Genomic DNA, 20,339 nt, shown 5'->3' with positions numbered 1-20,339 from the left:
CGGAGGCTCATGATACTCTCCGCGATCCATGCACAACTTCCCACGCGCCCCATTGAGAGCGAGAACCACTAATCGCGACCACGAGGAGATTACCCCATGTGACTCTACCCTCCCTAGCAACCGGGCCAATTCGGTTGCTTAGGAGACCTGGCTGGAGTCACTCAGCACACCCCGAATTCGAACTCGCGACTCCAGTGGTAGTAGTCAGTGTCAATACTCGCTGAGTTACCCAGGCCCCCACTGAGATCTCTTTTGAAACTCTAGAGGAGACACATGTAAGAACAACATGATCACATGATAAATCGACATGCTGCTTCCGAAAGTTCATGTACCCTGAAATCAACCCCATTTAGCCAAAATACTGACAAGCACTATCACCATCAGACATTTTTGCATCAATTCAAGCGTGAACACCCTTCCCTTTAGCGTTACTCATAGTGTGCGGCATGAGCAACCTCCGAGACATGGGTTCTGGTCGCATGGGAACCAGGAAGTAATTGTGTTCACATAAACAATAGTGAGAGCGATTTAGAGGTTTCATTATAAAATTAAATTTTCATCCCACTGATGGTTAGGTTTAGGGTTGGGGTTTGGATTTGGATTGGGGTTTGTGTTAATAAAATATGCATTCTTGTTGACAGTATTACAACATTTACAACTAAAAATACATTGCATATGTGCATATTGTTGATTATTACATTAATTTATAATAATAAGGGTGTTTATTGTCAGTGTTTCATTCAGTGATCTTACAATACATCCTACATTAAAGTACCCAATACTGACACTGATATGCAAACACAGATGTTCTACATGTCTAAAGCTTATAAAGTGATTAAACTAGACTTAATAAAAAATGTTAAACCCTTTTTTAAAGAAACCATGATCCAGCTCATAACAACTTCAAATACAATCTGCATGCACAATACTCAACAGAAAAATTCATTTACATCTCTCGACTGAAAAGTTTCGCCCCCTCATTCAAGGCCTCGGTTCACGCATGCTCATCAGCAGCTCACTGACCAGCAGTTCTCAGTATTATGTCCGAAAGAGACGATTCTCAGATCAGTGTACTGTTGTCTCGAGAACTGCTGTGATCGACTCAATGTACTATTGACGTGAGAGCTGCTGTCCCCGGATCAGTGTACTGCTGACTCGAGAACTGCTGCGAGCGACTCAATGTACTGTTGACGCAAGAGCTGCTGTCCCCGGATCAGTGAGTGTACTGTTGACTCGCGAACTGTTGACCGGATCATTTTCACACGTTGATAAAACGGTAATACAATCAAGTCATAAATATATTTCCAGTATGTTTTATTTGTTATACTTTCTGCTGTTCAGCAAAATAAACCAGAAAGATTCATTTCACCCCTTAATCATACGCATGCTCAATATCAGCAGCTCATCAGTTCACACTATGTCGGACACCACCAAAAGAGGCGATTGTCAGTTCAGTGTACTGTTGACTCGAGAACTGTTACAAGCGACTCATTGTACTGTTGACCCGAGAACTACTGCGACCAAACCAGTCAGTCCGATTTGTGAACCAGTTGGAGCTGTTCATTACAAGGAAGAGTTAGGAAAAGCAGGTCTCACCAGTTCTAGGATCATGTTACTCTCGGTTATCGGCGCATTTCGCGTCGGCGTATCAGGCACATCCGAGAGACAGGTTTAGAAAGAGTAACTTGTGTATCAGTATTGAATCCAGATGTGAACTGTTTCAAAAGTTTCAGTCTGAATTGGTGAACTGGTTCAACTCGTTCACAAAAAAGAACCAGTTCAAAAGAATGATTTGTTCACAAATTAGACATCACTATTCCTATATCGACTCACAGTTGACAGACATGCTGCACTTGACATCTTTGATGTGTGTGATGCACACACCTCCTTCACTGGTACTTCATACTTCACAGCAATCATCTCCTTACTAATGTTCCTCTCAACCACCAATGCTCTGTTTTCATGGAATGGGCGATCAAGGCTATCAGGGGATCTGCGATGACTTCAATAAGTCATGATTGCAGACACATGTGAAGTGGAGGAATCAGGCCTGCATCCATCTTAATCAGGTGGACAGTGTGTAAATAGTGGTGACAGAAGGCAAACGGACAGACGAAAAGCCCCAGCCCAGATAGGCAATCACTAAATTTAGATTCTCTTGGGTGGGGCAATAAACAAAGAGTGGAAATTGGAGGGTGGCCACGTGCCAGTAGCAGAAGTCTTACAGATTGGTTAAGTTGTTCAGGGGGAGAACGATACAGACAATGGGATGTTCTAACCCATATACACACCTTGGAGACTTATGTGGTTCTCACACCCTTAATCCACAGGGTGACATACAATGGTATTTGGCTGAGCTGCATACCCTCCCATTGGGGGGGTTTAACTAGGCTGATGTGTTGGGTCTCAGCTGCATTCATTCACATGCTATGCAGGCCCTGGGATCAGAGTGGATGTGGACTCAAATGGAAGCGACAAATGGATGCATATATAAAAAAGGTGGTATAAAATTTGTTTCACTTAGATTGTGAGTGGTCAGCAGTGCAATGTGAGCTCAAGGCTTTAAAAGACTCATTCAAATATTAACACCTTACATTTTCTATGTTCAGGACCAAGGCTTTGTGTTACAATGTGGGTCAGTGTGCAATGCAAAATTTGTATATTTTTGGATGATTTCTGAGCTTCTTTCATCAGCCAACAGAAACACTCAAAACATTACAGATCCAAAACACTACATCCAATTTGTTTAAGAGTCATTAATTGAAACCACATTCATGCCTCTAACTTCCCATGTTCTATCTTACGATATGAAACACTATTTATGTTTTACACCAATAGCTTTTGACTATGTCAGTATCAGAAAACTACATTTTTAAGTAGATTTGAGTCACTTATATGAATAAGACATCACTATGGTCATTGGGGAAACCAAGACCACTCCCTGATAGGAGAAAAAATACATAATATCCTTTCTTAACGCCAGGAACTCTCAGTGCCTTTCATAGTAACTTGGGGTTCAGTATTGAATCACTCACTGACAACCACCTTAGAGTGAGGGTTAATACTTAGACACAGGCTTGAGGTTTTTTAAGCAACCTATCACATGTTCAGACCAAATATAGGCTACTCATGCACAGTTATAGGGTGCAAAGAGTCCATTAATCTTTGTCGGAGCATGGCACAGAATCTTCTGCTTTCAAAGTGCAATTCATGTTATCAAATAGGCCTACAGCAGTGACAAACCTCACTAATGTACTGATGGAATGATGATACAAATGAGGACTGGTTCTTACATAATTTTATCACCGCCAAATACATTAGGCTATCACCGATCAAATCTATGAGAATACATAGAACGGAATGCACCGAAATAGATTCTCACGTTAACAAAGCCTTGCATTTACGGTTCTTAGAACGTGCGGTGCAATGAAACCTGACCGAATAAATAAACATGAGAAAGTTCTTTATGGTCCCTTACAAACAAATATTACCATGATAACCACAGTTTCTCCTGTAGAGCTGACAACTGCCATCAATAAATAAATAAATAAATAAAAATAATAATAAAAATAATAAAATTTATGGATAGGCCTATATTATGAAGAACAATATTTATTTATGGTTTAACAGTGCTAACTATTGTTATCAATGGATACTTTGAAAGAGTCTACTGTAAAATAACAATGAATATATAACAATATAAGAAGCTTTTAGAATCTTTCTGTTATTGTTTATTATATTTATTTATTTATTGATGACAGTGGTGCCCATTTTTAAGATTTACGTATTTCAATTTCATTACAAAATTTCATATTTTATTGTGCATTCTTCAACAAAATTCCATTAAAATAATAATTTTAATAAAGATTGCTCTATTTAATTTAACTGAATTTTGTTATGAAATTGAAATGCGTAAATCTTAAAAATAGGCTAAAATATAGGCTATATATTTTTCAAGTGTAACAAGTTATAGTTTTACAAGAGTAGGCTAATAATAACTGTATTGTAACTATGGTTACCATTGTCAATTTGTGTAAAGGGTTTTTGTGAAGGATTGAGTAGCCTATACAATATTAGATGATGAAGTAGAGCATTATTAAATTAGATAAATTAGATATGCTGTACATAAAATAAACAAAATAATTAAAACCTTCAGTAAGTGTCACTCTTAGTGCATGCAATTACATAAGATTAACATGCTGTAAATATAACAAAATGTTTAAAGCTTTTTTAAATTAAATTAACTCTTTGTTCATTAAGTGCATGCAAAGTAGGTCACAAATTGTTATTCTTTATACATTACCTTGTTATTAATTTCAGGAAACATGTCGCTTTTTGACACGTTGATAGTCAGCACATCCAAATCATAAGGCATAAGAAAGAAACATCGTTCGCTATTAAATCCAGCAGTAAACTTGCACGTGCATTCCTAAGAATCATAGACTTGTCAGCAGTGGGAAATATCAGCGAATGGCAGCAAATGAGAGTGAGAACTTCGAGAAATTAAGTGTTTCCCCGATGAGGAGGAGGAGGAGGAGGAGGAGGAGGAAGAGGAGGAGATGGTTTGAAAAGCTTTCGTCAGCAAGAGATTAAAGGAAAGAGGCTAGCTGTCAGTCAGCTCTCCTTGACGTGAATGGCCCGAGATATGCCACCTGTTCAGGTTTTCCAGCCTAGCTGCAGATAGCACTCTGTACTGTATATAGATATGTTTACGTGCGCTTACCTATAACTGAACCCATATGCTTGCCATTTTTGCGCACTGCATTTGTTTGCCAAGTCATGGCACTCCTAAAGTGGTAATTCGGCACAGTTATATGGCACAATGTCCGAATGTGCAGCTGCACAAGTCAGCGTCTACAAACACAGTTTTTCTTAGTGTGTACTTGCCCGGCGAATTCCTCCGCACAGTTTCCACGCTTTGACACGGGCTAAAAGTATGCAACGGCACCGCCTCCTCCACTATCTGTTTACTGCCCTCTGTTTAAGTTACCAGCTGTCAACGAATGATGATGGGTCTCTAATAAATAACGCCTATCAGTAAGTACACCATCATTCACGAAGCCTCGTATATTTCAAAATGTCAGTACAATGGGCGAGCCAATCTCTTAAAAAACGCCCCTCACTCAACCATATCAACTCAGTGAATGGAAGGCAATTATCATATTAAAGATGCACTAGGTAATGTTTTTCACTGTACATTTTTTGAACCCTTAAATAAATGTTTTGGTGCTTTGACAAATATGTTTAAAATGATGTACATTTACTTGGGATGAAGAGTTCAAAAAGCTATTTTATTCTACATCATTAGATGTCGCTCCATTGTGGGGGCTGCCATGTTGAGATCACATGACTAGCCAAACACTACTCACTTTATATCTGTATACCAACATTATCTGACACTTTCGATGGCAGAGTAAATTAATCATTGTTGACAAATATGCCTGCAAATAGTTTAGTTTGCATTACATTTACAGTCTCCATCTGTCTTCATCTATAGCATGTATGACACAATGCATAACTGAATATTTGAAGGAAGGACTTCCAACATGATAACTCGGGAGATTGGCATGTTGTTTTCGATACTTCCGGTCAATACTTCTGGACATTACACCTCAAAAATGGAGCACACACATGCACATATGCTAAACCACACTTACCGCTTTGGCCACTGGGGGCAATGTTTTGAATTTCAGTAAGCACAGACCGATTTTATCAAAAGAAAAGTCAACTTACTCTTTCCAATTACACTGTGAGATCAGTCTGCTTCAACGGAAGAAGTGCCGGTAATAAAAGGCCAATTTTGGTCCAATTAATGTGTATACATGCTAGACGAAGCTGAGCTACAATCAAGGTCTGTTACTCCGACTTTGTAAAAATCTGACTGGTACAATTTCAGTCAGACTAAAGTGTTTACATGACATTTTGAAAAGACAAATTATTGTTTTAGTCACACTAAAATCTAACTTTTAAAGTGCATGTAAACGTGCTGAGTGCGAGTATAAAGTCTAGACCATTGTCATATCAGCTAGCCAAACATAAACTAAAAAAAATAACTTTAAAGTCAACTTAAAACCAGAAACAACTTTATCTGCTTAATACATGTCCTGGTCTTATTGTGTATGTTTCATTGGTGCACAGTACACAATGTAATAACTCGGCCCCAGCTCAGAAACAGCATTCCTTTTTGTTTGGTGTCATCACACCCATTTATTTTTAAGCCCCTCCTCTCCAACCAGCTGTCACACAGAGGCCACTTCATATGATCCAATCAATTTCTGATAAAAAAAAAAAACAAAACAAAAAAAACACATTATGGAAATAAAATGGGTTGTGAAAACCATTTCATGTTGACTGAGAGGCTTGATATTGCACAATAATTTCTGATTATGACCACATCAGAGTTATAAAACAGTTTGACAGCTAATACAAGGCAAATACAAAACATTCATTTCAAGCCATCCTAAGTGACAAATATTGAAGCAAGTTAACACTTTTTTTCACACCTATTCCCTATAGACCACAGCACTCACATGTAACAAGCATGGTATGGCAGAGTCGGAAGCTGTCCACTGTATGTGATTCAACGTGACTCACCATGTAGGACTATTATCGAACCACCTTTCTCAAATGTCAGACTCAGGCAGCCTGTGTCTATACTAATTTAGGCCTAAGACAGATAGTTCTGAAAATGTGAAATGGAATGGTAAAGAATACATAAACATATACACAGGGTTGGGGAGTAACGGAATACATGTAACGGGATTACGTATTTAAAATACAAAATATAAGTAACTGTATTCCATAGTTAAATCAAAAGTATTTTGATTACTGAAGAGATTACTTTGCATTTTATTTTCATTTGTTTCATTTAATATTTAGTCCTTTCAGATGGAAAACATTTATACATATAAATGATGCGATCCAAAGTGAATCTGAACAGCAGTGAAACACTTTCTTATGATGTGTTACATTCATACGAGCAGACAGAGAAGTAAGTTTGAAGTAAGTTTGGAGCAGAAGAAATAGAAATAAACCTTGTGTAAATTGTCAGCTTTACGCTAAGCTAAAATGCTATTTCTAGCCATTTTATATGCATATTACCAGGCACGATCATATTTTTTATCAAGAAAATTCACGTTGGATCATAATCTCTTTTTTTCTAGTAAGACCTTTGATATTAGGGCAAAAAATGTATTCTTGATAATATTTGTATAGTTTTCCTGTAAAAATATCGAAAAATCCTTAAAACAAGGTCAATTTGATTGATCTTGTTTTAGAAACAACACAGCATAAGATATTTAGGTTTTTCAGAGAATGTATTTTTAACATGTGTATTTTGTCTTACTGTACTGGCAGAGTTTTTATAGTCAAAACAAGTGAAAAAATCTACCAGTGCTGAAGAAGTAATCCAAAGTATTTAAAATACATTACTGACCTTGAGTAATCTAACGAAATACGTTACAAATTACATTTTACAGCATGTATTCTGTAATCTGTAGTGGAATACATTTCAAAAGTAACCCTCCCAAACCTGCATATACAGTAATGATTTAAAAGCCCCACAAAATGCACATGGGTAGTTGACAAGAAACATGTCCATGGACATTTATAAACATCAAGATTTTAGATTAAATGTAAATTAAATGTAAGTGAAAGTGTACATTTTAGGTAAAGCAACTGATCACTATTTCTTTTAAGTCATTTTTAATCACCTTTATGACTTCACTGGTGTGACAAATACATTTTTTTAAAGAGCACATTTTCAGTGTAGTTTCTAAATTAATATGGGGTCTTAAAAGCTGCATGCGTTATTAAAAAAGAATCAACAGAATACTGTTTTAGATGGAGTATGGCATGTCATACCACATAAAACATCAATTTGTCAAACATATTTCATGTCAACTACTCAAATATATGGAATTAATGGACATAAGTAAGCTTTAAAGGTGGTGGGCGTAAATCTGATGTGGTAATTTTAATTGGTCTACAGTGAACAATTAAAAAAAATAAAAAAATAAAAAAACATTCAAAGGAATGCAAATATACTGAATATGGGTTAATCATTAAACTTCATTACAAATGTACAGTAAATGACTGGCAATAAGCCATTTCCAAGTATGTCAAGGTTTGCTTACTCATTACATGCATTTTTGCTCCCTGTAACCATGGAGTAAAATCTTCGGCTGTAACTGTGCACCCATAGCATCCTAAATTAGTCTCACGGAAGTAAGCTTTTTTCCAGTGTAACTAATTACTCCCTTGAGAGAGCAAGATAGACTGCCTGCTGAAGCAGAGAGAGAGAGAGAGAGAGAGAGAGAGAGAGAGAGAGAGAGAGAGAGAGAGAGAGAGAGAGATGGGACTGAGGAACAAATACTCTCGTTATTGCATGGGTCAGGGGAGGGCTGATTATGATTAGTGTTTTTGTTACATAACCTAAAGACACTGTCGTGGCGAGCTGTTTCTGATGGAGTGCTCCTTCAGCACAATAGAGCTCAGAGAGGGCACATGCATGACACCTCTTTGCCAGCCCAATCCCTATGAGCCTGCCAGCATCTCCCATCCATCCCATTCAAAGCTCCCTATTACAAAAATACCAGCTCTGCATGACTGAAACCAGTCATGCAAATGTGCGAGGTAAATCATACTCTTCACACATTCACCGCAGTGGATGGTGACAGTAATTCATAGACTGTGATGGACTGTTTATTTGCATTTCAGAACCAGCCTCCATTGTATTTAAAGTAATATTTACCTTTGGTATATGGTTTTCATTAGCCTGAAAATTAAGTCCTTGACTGGCACAGTAAAATACTACAAGTAATTTTCAGTCCTTTGATCATCTTATCACTCAGATCTAAGCTTGTTTTAAAGGCATAGTTCACCCAAAAGTGACCACAGCTGTCATGTTTAAAAAAAATAAAAAAGCATAATAAAAGTGGTCCATGGTAGAAGTCCATAGGACTACTAAAAGTAGACCATTCGACTCAATTACAAGTTTTCCAAACCCATACAATAGCTTTGTAAGAACAGACTGAAACATCAGTTGTTTTCTGGATTGTAATCTAAACTGATGATACAATTGACAAGTGACTACTTTGCTTTTTAAATATTAAGTGTTCAAGATGCACAGATGTATCAGCCAAATATCTGTATCGGCCAATAAAAGCAATTATCTGCGGACATCGGCCAATTGTTTAAAAACAGCCTATAATCAAGACCAATTATTTCCTGCCAAAAGGGGGCAGAAAACCGCCTCAGACAATTAGCCTACAACACTGTGCTGTGTGTAAAAGAAAATGCATCTTATGTGGAATTACTTTAACCTCGTGCGACCCCGCATCCACACGCGTGGACCTTACATTTTGGCTTTGCTATACGCAACACATAATTTAAATTAATTTAAACCAACTGAATACTGTTTACAACACTCTAGACTGTCATTTAAAGGTTCAACTTCTGGCGCATCGAGTCACGTGACAACAGCATGGCGTCGATTTCCGTGAAGCACTTCTCCGGGCGCAGAGCCAACAAAAGTGCCACTGGTAAGAAACCTCTTTAGGTGTTTTGCATTGAAACCTGTTTGGGTGTAAAGAGTAGAGTCTCTAGTTTCGTTTGATATGCCGCTTTAAATTTAAAATTTTCGTGCGTCAATGCACTGATAATAGTTTGTCTACATATGTGGATTTTGGAACATTATTCCCACAAAAGTTGAAAAAACATGTTAGTTTTTTGAATAACTTTCAACATTAACACATCTGTGGGTCTTTTTGCTTCATTTTAATATAAATTTTGTTATATTTAATTTTGTTATCACTGTACAATACGGTTCTATACATTAGTAAATGCACTCCTATATTTACTGTGCATTTTCACATTGAGAATTAAGAATCAATGGGTTTATTCAACATTCATTACGTTCGTTCAACAACTTTCTTTGCAGCTAAGTGCATTCACTCCTAAAATTCGACCAAAAGTTCCATTTCAGACTGCAGATGTTTGGACCACTCAACATGTTTGGCAGACATGGGACAATGGTAATCAATACTAAGATTCAAAATTTATAATGCTATTTTATTTTTTTAAGATGGTTGTCAGTGATTGGATGATGCTTGCCATTACTTTGAATAAGAATTGTTGATTCAGCTTTACAGAAAATACGCTGTAAAGTCTGTAACATCTCAAAAACATGAACACCCAACACTCCTGGAATCATAATAAACAATTTGATAAAAAAAAATCGAACTTTCTATAGCTTGCTATCATTTAAAATTTCACAACTTAGTGGATATCAATTTATAGGAAAATGTATTGCTCTAGAAATGTATTTGTTCATTTTACTTTTTTGCTTTTTTATTAGGTGCTACTGGTTGCAAATCAAAAAGGGCGAAAATGACAGCAGAATTGCATATTTGCAAGCTTTGCGCTGTTAGAATTTTACAAGGTGGATATACCGTTAAAAATGTTCAATGCTTGACACAGCAAGGAATATGATGAGCTTGTTAAAGCTTCAGCTAAAAGGGACAAGCTTCGTCATTCAGTTAATGTGGGTAAAGAATATTTAAAAAATTAAGAAATCTAACCAATTTAGTGTGAGCCTTAAAAGAGGCTATTTAGCCTTTAGTTAATGTGAGTCAAGAATGTTAATGTGAGTTAATAATATGCTTTTTGTTTCAGTGTTTTGTTTATAACTGAGACCAATTTCTCTGAAACATGGAAGACATGTAGAGACATATACTGTAGAACAAAGTTATTATTTAAAGTTAATTATTTAAAATTAAAGTTGTGTAAATATCAGAGATTTGAAACCAGGTAGCATAAAAAAGCTGAACCACCAAACTCTCTGTATCAGTATCAGCATATTTTGCTCCAACTAATAGGATATCGGTATCAACACACACAATTTTGTATTGGTGCATTCAGGTTAATCTCAGCATACAGAAATGCACAACTCATGATATGTGACAGTGAACAAAGCTTATTGCAAAAAAGAATTATATTTACTAATGCACTCCACTATGAATTGGGTGACTACTACATTTATTAGCACAGCACAAGCTGAATTTCAGTTTTGTTCTAGAGATCTAAGTACACTTATTCATCATTCATTAGCACTAATGCTGGTGGTGGACATTTTTAGAAGACAGCAAGTTTTGTTGGCAGAACTCCACTAATCTTTACCTCAGGTTGAACCCTCCTGTTTCTGTGACTTTGTGTGGTGCCCCAGCAGTTCTGGAGGATCTCAAAGCCACAGCAGGGCAGTGTGGTCCCTTCTCCACCCATGGCAGGGTCTCCACATTTTCCGGTTACCACATGCCTCAGTCCCAGCACATCATATCCACCAGCAGGTAAGGCACCCCTGAAGTCAACCAGGAACCACCTCAGATGGTTACAACTCTTTTTCTTCTTCAAAGAACTACAGGTCCATGATTCAGACTGATCTACACAATGGGGTACCTCCTTTTAGGCTTCTTCAAACTTCAACATGTATACAGCTGTGCAAAGGAAGACCATGAAATCTCTGGATCTAGTGATTCAGGAGGATGTGGTCTCACTCACATCTCTGCATTAGATTTGAGAGTCAATCTCATGTGCCATCTCCACATCTCTGCTCGAGGAAATGTGTGCTGCAGGTGGGGATAAACAGGTGGAAACGTGTGTGCACAATGTGTGTGCACAGGGAGAGCTTGGTGACGTGTGGAGAAGACTCCACAAGGGATCTATCCTGAACCGGAGACTGAACCATGGGGGCTCTCAGCACCATCTTCCTCTTACTTTATGAGAAGCATCAGGGGACATCAGGGGAGTGATCCCTGATAGTAAAGCTCCACTCAGGGGCAGCACAAGCAGCTTCTCTTGGGTCTTCTGGTTCCTCCTCCCTCCCTGAGACCGTATCCTGGAGACAGAGCCGGAGATATTTCCTCCCCTCTGTCACACACATTCCCCCAGGACGCTGACAAACAGCAGTCAAGTGCAGAGAAGAAATCTTATCCCCCAGCATGCACACGTAGTCTTTGGTCTCCACTGCAGCACTTAAGCAGCTACAGCACAGAGAGAGTGAGAAAACTAGCTCTGTCCTTCATAGTTATCTCTCACCCTTTCACCTCAGGGTGATATATCTGACCGTTGCACCCATGGGGACCGGGTAAACAGACAACTGTGAGGTCTTAAGTGTAAACTACATCTCTCAATGCCATTTAAAAGAGAGCACCAATTGGATCCATGCAACTGCCATCAGTTACGAATGAGAATGTGTTAACCAACTTTGTGTTTACACTATAACTGACATTTGGAGTATCTTAGGCACTTACCTAAATGTGTTATTTTATGGTTATGCAACAGATGTGTTGCCATCAGCACATGGCCACTGGGGTTTTCAATGTGAGGAGGATGTTCTATGATCTACTATGGGGTGATTCTCACAAAACCTGTCAAGAAAATGTCCTGGTTATATTTAAACTCAAATCAATACCAAAATATGAACTGATATCATGTATAAAGAAAATAGAGCCTACTACATTTGGGTCCATTAAGATTTTTTGCATTGTGACATTAATTTCAGGACACTATGCGCATTTTACCCCCCAGTTCTTATTACCGTAATGCATCCAGACATTTTTACTTTTACTACTCCCATTGTTTTCTTTTTCTTTTTTCAATAATGATTCTCATTATCATAACTGTTTTACAGTAAAAAAGATTCTGTTGTACAATTATTTTCTTTAAATTAAATTTAGAGAAAATGTAAGGTAGTATCAAGGAAGTACTACTATAATGAATAAATACTTTTCAATTAAAAAGATATATCAGTTTTTCACATTGCAGTAATGAGAATATCATAATGATAATCTTTTTCGGATTCCTAATGAGAATTAGGGGGTAAAATAGGCTTAATTTTGTGCAAAATATAATATCTTATTTGTTTCTGGAGTAAAATAGCACCAGGAAATTTTCTTCACAGGTTTTATGTGAATCACCTGGAAATCACATGACTTTTAATAAGTAAAATTATTTTTATGTTGAACAAAAATCCACCAAAATGCCTCCAAGGATCATATAATGGATGTGTTTGGATTGGCATAAACACTTTTGCTAAGTATTTTAAACCAATATACAAAATCTACAGTACTTTGTGTGAACACACTTGGGAAATATGTACTTTTAAAAAATGTTAAAGTACATAAAAGCACCCATATTACTCTTCTTGTGCTTAACAATGAGCAGAGAACTATACAATTCAGCAAACTGTTCAATTGTTCTAGAGAGTTTTTTTTGCGGCAGTAAAAGAGCTTGAGCAAAAGTGAAAGTAATTGATTATAAAACACTTGGTCAATTATTAGAGGTACTTGCTAAGGCAAGCATAACTATAACCATTGCTCATACAAACAAACCCCTTACCTTAAGTATTACTCTTCGGCTCGTAATTTGTCCAACATCGTTTCATGCTATTGACATACAGTAAATATAGCGGTTTGTTGAGAAGAGTTGTGCTATTACTTTTCTAAGAGATTAAACTTGCAATATTAACAGGATGCATGCACCTATGACCTGCGGCTTGACTGGTCTAATATAATGCTAATAATAATGCTATTACATTATTGATGGTGAAAACTGGGCATAGCTGCACAGTCAGTTTCACCCATTGAAATGTTCCATGGAATCCCCTTATGAATGGAACAGATGGACTGGTAATGACCTAGCTGGAAGATACGCAACATTAGCATCTGTAGAGCTGGGTATAAGTCGCTCAGGTAAGAACACTGTCATCCAATAGCAGGTGTTGGGATGTTGTGGCTATATGGATTAACCACAAGTGACATGTAGGAAGCCAGAAGATAAAGTGGGGCTAAAGACTTCACCTTAGCTATATCTTAATGAAACTACAGATGTTAGTGGAGCAGTATGTCAGAATCCTCAGTATTCATAAAACAGTAGGCGACATCAAGCGAAATTCTGAAGTGTGTATCCAATGGACACTTTACTACCCTTAATAATAATGCCATGTGAGCTGCGGAGATGTCACAATCAAAATGCTGAATTAAAAAATGTTTTTTTATGAAAACTGCAAGTTGGGCGACTCTTTTTAACTGTAAGTATATAGGCTACCAAGAAAGTTGTTCCTTGTGGTTAATTTGTACTTGTTTAACAATACAAAGCAGATTCTTTTCGTGGTTGTTGTTACATTGTCATATATTCAGGTCATGGGACAATACCCAAGTTCCCGGATTCATACTACTCATTTGTATACCTAAAAACATACAGTACTTTTTAATGGCCGAGAAGTACATACTTAATCAAATGCAGTACATACTCTGAGAGTACATGAATAAGGATGCAGCCCTAGAGTCATCTAGTGCAGTACTATTACTTACAGTTATTTAAGTAGTCTTTTTCTACAATATGACAAAGACAAAACTAGCAGCATGTCCAAAAACTCAAATTACTTAACACCTGGCAATTTTGTTACAAAATACCCTATTTTGTTACAACATTATGTATTCAGAAGTTACAAAAACTTGATCACTATTTAGATCCTAGTTCCAAAATGCACAAAGCTTTTTGCTGCAGTACACTTATGCTATGTTTCAAAACCTTGTGAGCCGCATTTTTGGGCTTCATAGGCACATTTGAGATTTTGGAACACAAGAGTTTGGCAGTGCAGGACAATTGAAATAGCCAATGAAATATCTATACATGGGTAGTTGACGTATAATATGTCCTTGAGGTTTTTTTTCAACATCAAGATATTAGTTTAAAATGTATTTGGGAAGTTTTTCACCATTTTGTCTCCACAAGTTTTAAAAGGCAAATATTCTATATAGTTTTTCAATTAATATGAGATATGAAAAGCTGCATGTATATTTATTTAAAAAAATTGGCAAAATGCTCTTTAAAATGGAGTATAGCATGTCACACTGCAGGACAAAAGCTGTTCATGTCACCTAGTACACACATAGTTCTTTTTATTGCAAAATAATAAATGAATACGTAAAACTGATATTTTTTAAAAACACTTCCTGCTCTGAATTCATAGTACGCCCCCTCTCTCATGAATCATACAGTAATGACTGACTCTAGAAATATTCTGCAATGGGGTAGTTCAATGAGTGGGCAGAGAGACACAGACTGACAATGCACTTATGCCAGCATGAACAGTATGAGTAACATTATCTATCAAGGTCAGCTGTCTGGGCCAGGCCTCACATGGGCTAATCCCTATCACACACACAAACACACCCACATGCATACACACTGCCATACACACACATATTGGATGGGACAGGATGACAATGATAACATTCAACGTCTATTCATGTTTGAATTACAAGTACATCTGATGTCTAATTACTCTGAGAAGATTTGCTTTTGTTGTCAGGGATTTTGTTTTCCTTTGACCTAGACTTCTGCTGAACCTTTGAGAACAGATGCCCAATAAACTGTCTAGGGCAAGGATTGTGCCAAATTGACCCCTCTCATCTGAGTATGCTGATCTCTCTCCTCTTATGTGAACCTAATGCAACTTATCCATCCTTTTCAGTCATCTGTCCAATGGAAATCTTAAAACTGAGGATTCATCTGATTATTAATCCTTATTTTAATAATAAGTCAAGGATAAAAATATGCTTATTAGTTACACAGATCTTTTAAATACTTGATTCTGATTGGTCAATCACTGCATTGCCGGCAAATATTTTTGTATAATGACCATTAAATAGTATTTTTGACTATTGTCAGTTGATTTCCTACATAGCTGTGCTAGATTTTATTTATTTTTTTCTCCCCAATTTGGAATGCCCAATTCCCAAAGCGCTCTAAGTCCTCATGGTGGCGTAGTGACTTGCCTCAATCCGGGTGGCGGAGGACGAATCTCAGTTGCCTCCATGTCTGAGACCACCAACCCGCACGTGTTACCGCGGAGACGTAGCGCATGTGGAGGCTTCACGCTATTCTTTGCAGCATCCACGCACAACTCAACACTCATTTTTTGTGCAAATCTTCTGTAAATTTGCACTTTCATTTGGGCATTGTTTCCACTCAGCTGTCATTTGCTGCTACTGACAAAGCAACTGTTTGATGCCGAACACAACAGCGCTTCGTGCGTTCGCGGAGAGATTGAAAGGCAGGAATTTGGCCAATAGTTGCTGCAAGCCTCTTACAATCGAGCAATTGGAGTGCGAGAGGGTGGGACTTACAAAGAGGGGTTAAAGCAAGGCAAATATGCGCGCACACAATGAAGTATTAGACCACATGCACATCATAATGCAACTAAAGCCGAATCCCGGACATTTTCGCAATTTTAGAAATCCTGGCCGGACGCTTTTTTAAGGTCCGAAAAAGAGGACATGTCCGGGAAAAAGAGGACATATGGTCACCCTATTTCTGGTAAAGGAACATAGTGAGCAACAATGCTCCCTGATTTTAACGGTGCATTCTGTAAATTTTTAGAGAGCGAACATTTCAGTGCACTGGAACGATTTTGCGATTGGGACAGTTCTAGAAATGACAGACTCCCTGGTCAGTGCCCTGACTACTGAACTAGGGCGCTGATTGATACACTCATAGTCCCACCCCAAAGTCACGCCATTGGTTGAGTCAGTGTTGCTGCGTCAGACATCCAAGGCGCTTAAACATAGCAATAATTTCATATGTATATTTTTTTATAAATGTTTTTCCAAAATTAACCTAGAAATGGTTTACTTAGTCATCTTTGCATATTAAGCTGGGTGTAATGTTTGCAGGAACGAGGTGAGAGGAGGATCTATGTGCAGGCTTTTTAATAAAAACTCAGAGAAATAAAAAATAGAACTCAAAACGCAACCACAGAACAATCCATTACATCCATGGAACAACGACAAAGACAAAGGGAACACCAGGGCAATTTATACACAAGAACTAACAAGGTTAACAAGACACAGCTGGGATCAATCAAGGGGAACACAGAGAACAGACACAACAAAAACCAAAACCAATCTTCAAACTAAAAGTCTTTATCCTTCTAGAGAATGTATTGATGTTTGTCTTATACGATTATGAGCCCCAGAGGACTAAGCTCATGACACAAGTTGTTTCAGTGCTCTGTGGTTGCTTGGGTGAAGGAAGAAACCTGAAACCCAAGAAACAACTAGCTTGTTGTTGTCAAAAGCATATCCCCCATGGCCTACATATGCGTGTCATCTAAATTACAAACACTTGAAATCAACACTACCTTAGACTTTGAATAAACAAATTAATGCTCTTTAAGGTTAATAATTTAGAGAATTAAAAAGGTATGATTTTTATAAGATATATAGGGCACATAGTATTTGGATACTTAGGCCACTCTAAGTTTATAAATTTCATTGCATTAGATACCAAAATATCAAATCAAGTGGCATCTGCAAACAAATGATGCAAGACTTTTTCTCATAACTAACTTAATTTTTCTTAACTATTTTGCCACTTTTAATCAACTGGCCCAGAGGCAATTTGTAGTGGATGCATGTCAGTTCACTTAAGTTCACACAGTCCTAGTATTATGACGCAGAAAGTGTCTAAGTTGGAAGTTTGGAAGCCTTAAGAAATTGCCACCATCCAACACCACTATATCACATAACTTTGAGAACAGGGTGTAGCTTCAAGCTACTCTGATCATCACATATACTGCAGTGTTCGTCTTTCGTCACTATTTTTAACATCTTACCTTCTTTCCTCCATTCTCTTCCTCCCTTCTGTCTGATTCTGCCCTTGGGCCCATTTCCACATCAAGCAACCCTGAAGAACATTCTCATGAATCCAAGGAGCAAATAAAATAATCCAGTCCTGTTAAGTTCAGCAGTTACAGTGTGGGCTGTTGTCACTGTCCGGGTGCTATGGAGCTCCAGCCAGTGAGCCTGGCGGCTGGCGCTGACATGTTTGGCCCAGACAGGGAACCTGACGATAAGGCATTGAGTGATGGAAGCAGGTGCGAGGCCACCACATGCTCATCTTTTGCCAGCCACCAGGTTCGGTTATATGGCCTGATGCTACCATTTGCATTCTGCTACACTTAAGAGGTACAGTGCATAATCTCTTCTGTATCACTTTCTGTTAAGAGGAGAAAATTTATTGTAAACCTTTTCCTTTTGGGGGATGCAGAAACACTGCATTTTAGTGTGCACTGCAGCATGAATAACTTTTACTGTTTTTGTTTTATTAAAACAGAAAAATGTTTAGCCTAGCCCCTAACCCTTAACACATAAATTAAAATAATCAAATAATGAGTCAAAATGGAGATGAAAATGATGCTGTAATTACATCCAGCTCATTCTTCACACTGGAAATGGAAGATCATGTGTAGCAAATGTAGTAAATCCTTTTTCTGATTTTACATGCAAAAAGTTGCATACTGTGCACATTATGCATACTATACACTGCAGAAATAGTAAGAGGAGTATATTAGACCGTGTTAAACATAGACTGTGTTTTTAAGGGAACAGTTGACCCAAAAATGAGAATTCTGTCTTTTATTCGCCCACATGTTGTTTTAAACCTGTATTTCTGTCTTTCTTTCTTTCATGGAGCACTAATTATCATTGTTTGGGAAAAAGATGCAATGAAAGTGAATGGTGACTGAAAGTAACATACTGCAAAACATCTCCTTTTGTGCTCCAAGGAAGAAAGAAAGACATACATTTTCATTTTGGGGTAAAGTATTCCTTTAACAACATGATGCAGTAGTGCATTGTGAGTAGTTCTTAACATTCTTTTACTTGAGGCCAAGACCTATCTGTTTCCTAAGCAGTGTCACAGGTAGGATAAGAATTGTTAGGTCACTGTCTGTGCATCTTTAACACAACCATATAAAGGTCTCCTTTTGTAATAAAAAACAAAGAACCTACCGAAGCAGTCGATGCAAGGCCACACATTGATTACAAATGGACTGTTTGAGGATAATTGCAGTGTATAGTCCTAGTCCTGATGTTCATTAGGCAAATAATAAATCCCAATATATTCCCACATCTGGAAAATTAATATTTAATAATTTTTAAAAGGTCCTCACAGGGTTTATTTGCAGTATAATGCAAGTGAATAGTGGCATGTTAAGTAAAAAAAAAAAAAAAACAAGAAACCCACACACACCACAAAACCACAGTAACAATAATGCACAATATTCCAAAAGTTCTGATGCTTAAAGAAAATGTAAGTCATTATTCACACTCAAATTGTAATAAATCATAAATAAACTCTGTAAATCAAATATGGCAGCTACATCGATAACATCAAACCTCATTGGTTCTCATCACATAGCTACCATATTTGATTTCCAGAGTTTAGTAAAGGGACAATTCACCCAAAAATGAAAATTCTCTCATCATTTACTCATCCTCATGCCATCCCAGATGTGTATGATTTTCTCTCTTCTGCTAAACACAAATGAAGATTTTTAGAAGAATATTTCAGCACTGTTGGTCCTCAAAATGGAAGTGAATGGGTGCCAAAATTTGGAATCTCCAAAATCCACATAAAGGCAGCATTAAAGTAATCCATATGACTCCAGTGGCTAAATCCATGCGTTCAGACACGATATGACAGGTGTGGGCAGGGGCGGAGCCAGGAGTTTTTCACAGGGGTGGCCGGGCAGGGGTCAGCGATCAGTCTGTGGTGGCATAGAACTTTTCGAGCAGTACATGTTAAGTCTTGTGCCCAAAAATGGCAATTGCGAGTGGGGTGGCCAATGGGGTGGCCAGTCTTCAATCCATGGCCACCCCCTAGCTCCGCCACTGGGTGTGGGTGAAACAGATCAATATTTAAGTCATTTTTATCATTAATTCTCCTCTCTGCCCAGTAGGGAGCGATATGCATTAAGACTGTGAATCACCAAAAACAGAAGAAGAAGAAGAATGGGAAAGTAAAACTGAAGCAGAGATTGACTGAGCAGGAAGCATTCTCACCCACACCTATCAAATCGCTTCTGAAGACATTGATTTAACCACTGGAGTCTTATGAATTACTTTTATGCTGTGGCGATTTCTCAGGGCCAGCAAAGACTTCTCTGCTGGCGTAACATGCCTAAAAAATAAATATTTTTTCATCCTTTCATTCTCGCCTATGTATTTTCAATCATTTTTCCACTCCTAATTAATCTACAAAGGAATAGCAAAAAAGTTTATCCAGTCAGAATTAATCCCTCGATGCTTATAAGCAAAGCGTGTCAGCTGTTTCACAAATCGCATGCTCCTTAGCCGAAGCACTGCGTGAGTCTGAGCTCCACCTTCAGAATTTCTGCAGAATCCCTCAACAGTGCAAATGAATGGGCATCTAAAGTCAGAGTGTCAGATTCATCAGCCAATCAGATTGATTTATTTGTTCTTGGTGGGTGTGGT

At 37.7% G+C, this 20,339-nt stretch overlaps 1 protein-coding gene across 3 annotated transcripts in view; it reads right to left on the bottom strand.

Annotated features, from left to right (window-relative positions):
- Positions 1–17,855, bottom strand: part of LOC127437816 (dual specificity tyrosine-phosphorylation-regulated kinase 4-like) — a 34,896-nt gene extending 17,041 nt beyond the window's left edge. The window contains exon 1 of one of the 3 annotated variants that reach the window (XM_051693013.1): positions 17,678–17,855. In XM_051693013.1, coding sequence (XP_051548973.1) covers positions 17,678–17,731 — 54 coding nt within the window. In that variant the 5' untranslated portion in view covers positions 17,732–17,855. Of the gene's footprint in view, positions 1–4,303; positions 4,971–17,677 lie in introns of those variants that run through there. The other 2 variants (XM_051693011.1, XM_051693014.1) reach the window with 2 other exon arrangements.
- Positions 17,856–20,339: the final 2,484 nt, after the last annotated feature.

Source organism: Myxocyprinus asiaticus, chromosome 48 (assembly GCF_019703515.2).
Source record: "Myxocyprinus asiaticus isolate MX2 ecotype Aquarium Trade chromosome 48, UBuf_Myxa_2, whole genome shotgun sequence".
Taxonomy (NCBI): domain Eukaryota; kingdom Metazoa; phylum Chordata; class Actinopteri; order Cypriniformes; family Catostomidae; genus Myxocyprinus; species Myxocyprinus asiaticus.
The sequence above is the reverse complement of the archived record's forward strand: the minus strand, read 5'-3'. Positions and strand labels throughout refer to the sequence as shown.